Source organism: Lethenteron reissneri, chromosome 5 (genome assembly GCF_015708825.2).
Source record: "Lethenteron reissneri isolate LAM-NWPU_2019-01 chromosome 5, ASM1570882v1, whole genome shotgun sequence".
Classification (NCBI taxonomy): Eukaryota; Metazoa; Chordata; class Hyperoartia; order Petromyzontiformes; family Petromyzontidae; genus Lethenteron; species Lethenteron reissneri.
The window spans coordinates 1,356,682-1,364,184 of record NC_083783.1 but is presented as its reverse complement, the minus strand read 5'-3'; the positions used below and the strand labels follow the sequence as shown (position 1 = coordinate 1,364,184).

General features: G+C 47.8%; 1 protein-coding gene across 2 annotated transcripts; it reads right to left on the bottom strand.

Moving 5' to 3' along the window:
* Positions 1-4,621: 4,621 nt before the first annotated feature.
* Positions 4,622-7,300, bottom strand: LOC133351176 (aerolysin-like protein). 2 transcript variants are annotated; one of them, XM_061566200.1, is made up of 3 exons: positions 7,193-7,300; positions 6,136-6,198; positions 4,622-5,572 (listed from the first exon to the last, which is right to left on the bottom strand). In XM_061566200.1, the coding sequence occupies exons 1-3, from the start codon at positions 7,298-7,300 to the stop codon at positions 4,622-4,624; spliced, it is 1,122 nt and encodes a 373-aa protein (XP_061422184.1). The 2 variants fall into 2 exon arrangements, with proteins under 2 accessions (XP_061422184.1, XP_061422174.1); XM_061566190.1 differs by having other exon boundaries at positions 7,186-7,245.
* Between the last annotated feature and the right edge of the window lie 203 nt (positions 7,301-7,503).

The following is a 7,503-nucleotide window of genomic DNA, read 5'->3' as shown; positions in this document are numbered from 1 at the left end:
ACCAAACAACCCCACATGCACTGAACAACCAACACTCATCGAACCCCACACTCAGCGAACCCACACACACCAAACCCTACACTCACCAATGCTCAGACGCACAAACCCTACACTCTTGGATCCCCACATGCACTGAACCCCCCATGCACCGAACAACCCACACGACCGAACCAGACACGCACCGAACAACCCACACTCACGGAACCAGACACGCACCGAACAACTGACATGCACCGAACCCTACACTCACCAGACTACACAGTTACCGAACCCCACACTCACCGAATAACCCACACTCACCGATCCCCACACGCACTGAACCCCACACATCGGCCTTTGTGTTTCGAGAGACAATTCTTTTGCGCCTTACGAGGTCAGCTGTAGGTTTTGCAGCGCCTAGAATGACTTAGTAGGCCAATCCTTGAGTTGCAATCCTTGCCACAGCAATTGCAAGTGAATGCGGTGGCAGCTCCAGAAGAATTATTGAGTGAGCTCTGGGAGGGAGGTTTTGTCAGAGTTGATGCGTAGGTAGCGCTTTTGTTTGAGGCGGTGTATCTTTTTTGGGCGTAGTCTGACCTTGCTGGATACCAGCGAGTGATCGGTGTCACAGACTGCACTGTGGTAGCTGCGTGTGATGAGTACTGGGTTGAGGAGGGCTCGTCGGGTGATGACTAGGTCCAGTTGGTGCCAATTAAGAGACCTTGGATGTCTCCATGATACTTTATGGTATGGTTTAGTAAGAAAGAATGAGTTTGTGATACAGAGATTGTGGTATGAACAAAGCTCCAGTAGTCTTTGGCCACTGGCATCCATCTTTCCAATGCCGTGATAGCCTAGGCATGCGGGCCACGCGTCGTGGTCAACCCCAACTCTTGCATTGAAGTCTCCGAACAGAAACATGTGCTCAGAGTTGGTAATTTTGCTAATAATATTGTGAAGCTCTTCATAGAACTGGTCATGAATCTCCGGAGGTGAGTAGAGTGTTGAGGCGTAGACACTCAGGATGTTTACATGGCCAGAAGCAGTGAGCAGTCTCATGAGCAGAATCCGATCAGAGCCTGAAGTGGTTCTATCATGTCAAGGAGTGTGTTTTTGACGGCGAACCCAACACCGTGTTGCCTTGGTTCGTTCTGCTGTTTTCCTTGCCAGGGTCTCCTGCAGTGCTGCAATATCCATATGAAGTCTCGCCAGCTCCCCGTCGATAACTGCAGTCTTGCGGATGTCCTCAATCTGAAATAGATCTTCGGAGAGTCCAGAACACATTGTACGTACATTCCAGCTTGCAAAATGAAGGGCTGGAACCTTCTTTCGTTTGGTTTTGCTTTTGTCTGGTGCAGGTGTTGCAGCCCACTTGTCTGGTGATGAACCATAAGCTCCAAGCACCCATTGGAGCAGGTGAGCCGTGGCGGGAAAGCACCTTATTGGCCGGGGGTTGCCAAGCTTGAGGCGGGCGGTAGTTATCCATTGGGGTGCAATGACCCCTCCCACCGACGATGGCAACCCGTGGCGCCCATTTTTTACGCCAATCTAAAATGACTACTGCCATCCGTGTTTCTTGGCCACGATTAAGTGGCCGAGGAGTGTCCTCTCCCCATTTTTGCACCTCTTGTTGGCGCAAAGTCCGGGCAGGTTTTTCTGTAAATCCTGGGTTGCCCATGCGTCAGGATCCCCCCCCCTCGGCCTTGCTGGTGATGTCCAAAGGAGTGCGTAGCACGACGTTTGGTACCAGTTTGGCTGCAGGGGCTGCCGGGAATGTGTCGCAGAGCGTCACAAAACCGCTTGATTTTCTGTCGGGGTTTACTCCCTTAGCCATTGACTCTCCCGAGACACTCACAAGGCAGTGAGAAAACCGCGTAACCCTGGGAGGGGCCCTTACCAGGTACTGACAGCCGGGCCAGCTGTGCCTGGGACTCGCGTAAGGCAGGGTCGTCACGGCCTGAGGTAGTTTATCACAAACCACCCGATACCATAACCCCACACTCACCAAACAACTCACGCACCGAACCCCACACTCATGAAACCAGACAAGCACCGAACAACTGACACTCACCAAACCCCACTCTCACCAAACAACCCAAATGCACCGAATTTCACGTGCAAAGAAATCCACAATAAACGAACCCCACCCTCACCGAACCCCACATGCACTGAACCCCACATGCACCGAACAACCGACAGTTACCAAACTCCACACTTACCGAACCCCACATGCACTGAAGAACCCACACACACCAAACCCCACACTCACCGATCCCCACACGCACCAAACAACCCACGCACCGAACCCCACACTCACGGAACAACCCACGTGCACCGCGCAACCCACATTCACGGAACCAGACACTCACCGAATCCCACACTCACCGGACCACACAGTTACCGAACTCCACATGCACCGACCAACCCACACACACTCAACCCTACACTCACGGATCTCCACACGGATTGAACCCGACACGCACCGAACAACCTACAAGCACCAAAACTAAACACTCACCGAATAACCCGCACGCGCTGAACCCCACACGCACCGAACAACCCACACTCACCAAACCCCACACTTACTTAACCTCACATGCATCGAACAACCCACACTCATATAATACTGTGATTAGCCGAGAGTTGTGAGTAGCTAAGAGGTGTGCGAATACACTTGATGAGTTTGGGAGAGTGAGTGGGGAGCAGCGAACGAGCAGCTCACCACAGGAGCCCTCCTGTGGGAATGGGGGGCACCAAGGGTGGTCGCGCAAGCTGCTCCTCACAAGACCAGCAGCGCAGCAGCTAATGACTAACCACGAGCGTGCCGACTCAGCAACCACTCCAGCGGTGGACAGAGCTTGACGGTGCAGCCGAGAGCGCCCTGTGTTCGACACACATACCCGCCGATCCAGCGCCCCCTGCTGGGGACCTGATGTATTTTTAGTACAAGGAAAAACGCTGTGCGACGACTCATCGCCTTCTGGACCCAAGGACCACAGTTGGACCTCGTGGTGACTGCCGTCCAACACACACACACACAGCGCGCATATTGGTGCGAATAAGATTGTTCCAAAAAGCTTTTTTTGTTTCGAAAATGGTTGCCATTCCAAGGTGGTGTTAACTATTAGCTGGTCGTGAAAAGCATTGTTCTGTCCCTAGAGTTGCATGAGTGCAGTCGTTTATAAGTGTTTTTGGTCATTCGTTTTCTTTTTAATCACATAATCTTACCAATGAGTTAATTGATGTCACACTAAACATTTGTAAGCATCTATGTCACGAATCTACACACTCGCATGTACACTATTGTTTCGGGACATTTCTTGAATTGCACAAACTTACGAATTCATTGATGTCACACGAAATATTTATAAGCATCTATTAGCCAAACCGACACTCGCATGAACAATATTGTTTTGAGATATTTATTTTAATCAGATAATCTTGCCAATGAATTCATTGATGCCCCCTTTTGCCATTGGGCACATGTTTCTTTAACACGGTTGCGTATGAATTGTATCATTTGTAAGGACTTCCCTATCTTCGTATGCTGTCGCGCTACTATGGAGTTGTTCTATTGCTCAGTTTAACAACGTAACCATTGAGGCTTAATTAGACGGATCGATGAGTATTATATCTGCAGGAGTACTGTTGTGGCAATTCCGATCATAAGGGTGTTCGCATATTAGAGTATTTTTACACACTTTCATTTAACTCACTGTTGCCATAGCCTCAAATCTTGCAACTCAATTTTAACCCACTTCCCAATGTCGTATCGACTGCAAACCTGGTATACTTATGTCATACTGACAATACTATATGCTATCATAAAAAATATTTTTTTAAACATTCTTTATGTTTTGTTTCGGCCTAATTGTCCACGGTCAACTGACGTTGGCTGTAATTGGCCACGGTCCCTTACGTTATGACAAGCGTCGGGGCCACTTCCTGGAGTTCTTCCAGTACTAGTACATTTCATAAAAGCTCGTTTTAAATGTTACTAGATAAAGTTGTTTAACACAGAAAAGTCCGACTGGTTCCTTCCTAAGTTCATGCGTAATTATCTTAGACCAGACAATTACACTAAAATCATAACCAGTAAATGTGTCAGCGAGAATCCTCGTCAGTAAAAGGTAAAGCAAGAATCATCGTATTATCACAATTGGTAAACACGTTCTTTCGGAGTGGGCAGGTAGGAACTTGGTTGGATAGCACATTCGTGCACGACAGACAAATAATCCCTGGTGGGAAGTGTGGAACCGGTTGTTCCTACCTATAAAACATACCACCAACCCACCGTTTCAATAATGGCCATGCAAAGCAGAATGGAGGATATGAAGCTCGAGGCTCTGGTTCTTTCAGTAAAGTCAGTGAAAAGAACCAAAAAGTAAGAATCCTTGCAGTCACGAAAACGGCAAATTTAGAATATGAAGCTCAATGCAACTACAAAATAATCCCTGCCAACAGCAAATGGTGAAATATCCATGTCTTTAGACATTAGAACCTCGTAAAAAATTAAAATGCATTATATGCAACCACAAACATGCAAAGAGAAAATTTTAGTGCAATGCAGAAGGCTTTTATTCGTAGTCAGCCACAATTATTCTTTCAGAACATGCGATCAAAAACGGTACAAAATGCTGCTCTATTTCTCAGTAGCACGGGCGGTCATTTTGGTGTAAGTGAGCCCCTTGTAGACGCCACTCAGGGGAACGTCAAAGAGTGCGCCATTCATGCAGGTGATGCGCAGCAGGGCCGTGTACGGGAGGTCGATGTTTGCACACCCGATTTTGGCGACAACGGTGACAGTCTTGTGCGGAGGAACCGAGACGGGGAACGTGAGAGTTTCCGTCCGCTCCTCCGAGTTCTCCAACGCGTGCGTGGTCTCAGAGCTCACGGTGAAGCTGAACCCAGCCTCCCCCTCCACGACCTCAGGTATGCCTGCCGAGACGGTCAGGCTGAAGGTGAACTCGATCTTGTTGGTCGTAGACCACGACGACTTTTTGGTTATCGTCTTGGAGCTCTCGAAGGTGTGAGACTGCATGACGCTGGTGTCGTTTATGTACTCCATTTCTTTAATCTCCTCCATCTGCACGTTAGGCAGAACCTGGTGCATAGTTGGGTACTTCATGTTCTGGATCACCGACGACTTGACAGCATTGATGAAAAGGAAGCCCATGGAGTCGATGTCAGCCCCCGCTCGGCCTTGAACGCCCAAGCAGATGCCGGAGCCCACGTCGATCTTGTACTCGGTCTTGAGGCCCCAGTCCGTCATCTTGGCAAAGAACTCGCGGTTGCGGCTCGTTCTGAACTTGATGGCACCCAGACGCGTGCCGGCCCCATTGCCCCACAGGGAGAGCTGCGACATGAACTCGCCCGACTGGAATTCAAACTGCTGAGCAGAGGAGTCCACGGTGCCGAATTGCTGCCTTCGCCCGTCAGTCAGCCACACCTCCACACCCCTCACTTGCCAGCCTCCAACGCTCACGGAGAGTTTCTGCAGCGTGGCCGCATTGCTGATCCCATCAAACGAGAACGCATTTCCACCTTGCCCTCCAATGATGTGCAGCGTAAGTGGGTACGACATTATGTCAACCTGCATGGAGACGGAAGGGAAAGCATGTTTCAAGTAAAGTATTCCTGCCTTACTATAATTTACAAAAAAACGGAATCAGGACTACAGTTCACTAGGAACTGTAGTTCAGTGTACCCTTCGCGTCTTCAAATTTGGACATTGAAATACTTCGGAAGGGCTGAAAAAGTGGGCACCAAAGTGCACAATAGCCATTTTACATGTTGTTAAAATCAGGTTTTAAATCTTTGGCAAGTATGCAACAAACCCAATCAGTCAAAATTACTATCGTTTTTAAGATTCAAATTTGTGGAATCAATATTAAAGCAAAAAGCGCGCAACACAATGAACTCTCCGCCGATAAATTAACAATTAGTCCTTCAAGCACAAGCGTGCTCATGGAACTGCGGGCATTGTTGGTTGCAGAGTATCAAAACTAAATTCCCATACATTTTTCTCCCAACAACAAACAGCAGGATAGAGTACGGCCCATTCCACAACCCTCGAGCCACTCAGCCACAGTAGACCATCATGCAGTGGGGCAATGCAAGAGGGATGCACGTGTCAAGTTGCAGTAGCACAAATACCTTTTCTTGCCACGAATAATGAAAAGCTCGGATAGACGATCCAGGGACTTGGCTGAAGGCGACCTAAACGGGTCATATGAACAGAAGCAGTTGGGTTAACGTAGTGCGGGGAAATCAGATTAACCATATAATCAAAGGCAACCATGTTTGCACATGCAGAACGCCCAGGCAAGAACCATCCTGGCCGAAAAATAAACAGCAGAGGTTTTTTAGAGCGCAGGCATAATGCAGTGGTCATTAGGTGTTGCATCATATCAGGGTGGAGAAACTTATGACAGCACGGTTTGAAAAGGGGTCAAATTAGACCCTTCTTTAGATAAAAAAAAATTAGGTGGCAGGACAAATAAAATTAATTTGAGAATTTCAATTAACTGTATTTCAAACTTAAAAGGGTTTTCAGCTTCTGCAATACAAACCCTCAGATTTCAGGTCAATAAAAACGGTAGTGCAGCCCTATGCTACGAATCAATTTTTTAAACATTAGATAGTCAGCCAAAATTTTGGCAGGTGAGACTTTGAAAAAAGGTACAGAACAGACATGGGTTAAAAAAAAAAACTACGGGGAGATCAACCCGGATAATACTGGAAAATATATTGTTCAAACAACAAGCCCATTGTTGTTGTTGTTAAGGGAAAATTTAGGTAAAAAAGCTAATGCATGCTTTTATTTGCAGTATAAAACATCTTGGACCGCAAAATTATTCAAATTTGGTGTCTTCAATGGGTGTTTGGCTTGCATAAAAGTCAAAATGGAAGGTTACTTGGATTATGTTAAAACGCAATAAGGAGCAAAATGTACAGGACCTGGACAGGTTTTCTTAAATAAATATTGAATCGTCATGCGCGGTGAGTGCGTGTAGAAAGCGTCAGCTCGTTCGGCTTAGTACCTCCGAAGACATTAATCCTCAAAGTTAAAAAAGAAAACTGACCACGCAGAAAGTTAAATAAAAGTATGAAAAAAAGACAACCAACATGTACCCAACATGGCCTGGAAAGGGGCACAACAGCAAATCCTACAGCAAGCCCAGCAATGTAGCCCACCCCACTCACCACTTACAACAGCAGTCAGCCCCGTGAAGAGCCGATGCGGTGTGCCGTCTGCTCCCTCCTTTATATCGAGGGAGCGCACGTCACGTGGAACAATCACGCGGGTTTGCCTTCCCATCCCTGGCCAATCATGGGGGTTGGAGAGAGAAGGCAATCATCGCGAGTCAATCAGTATGATGAGTCACTAATTGGATGGGTGGCGCTTCCTGCACTCGTTCCTATTTTGCGTGAGACTCCGTTAACGAGCCCAGCCACGCGCGCTCGGGCTTCATAGACGCAACCACGACCCCCAAGTGAGTATGTTGAGAGTCCATTGAGGGA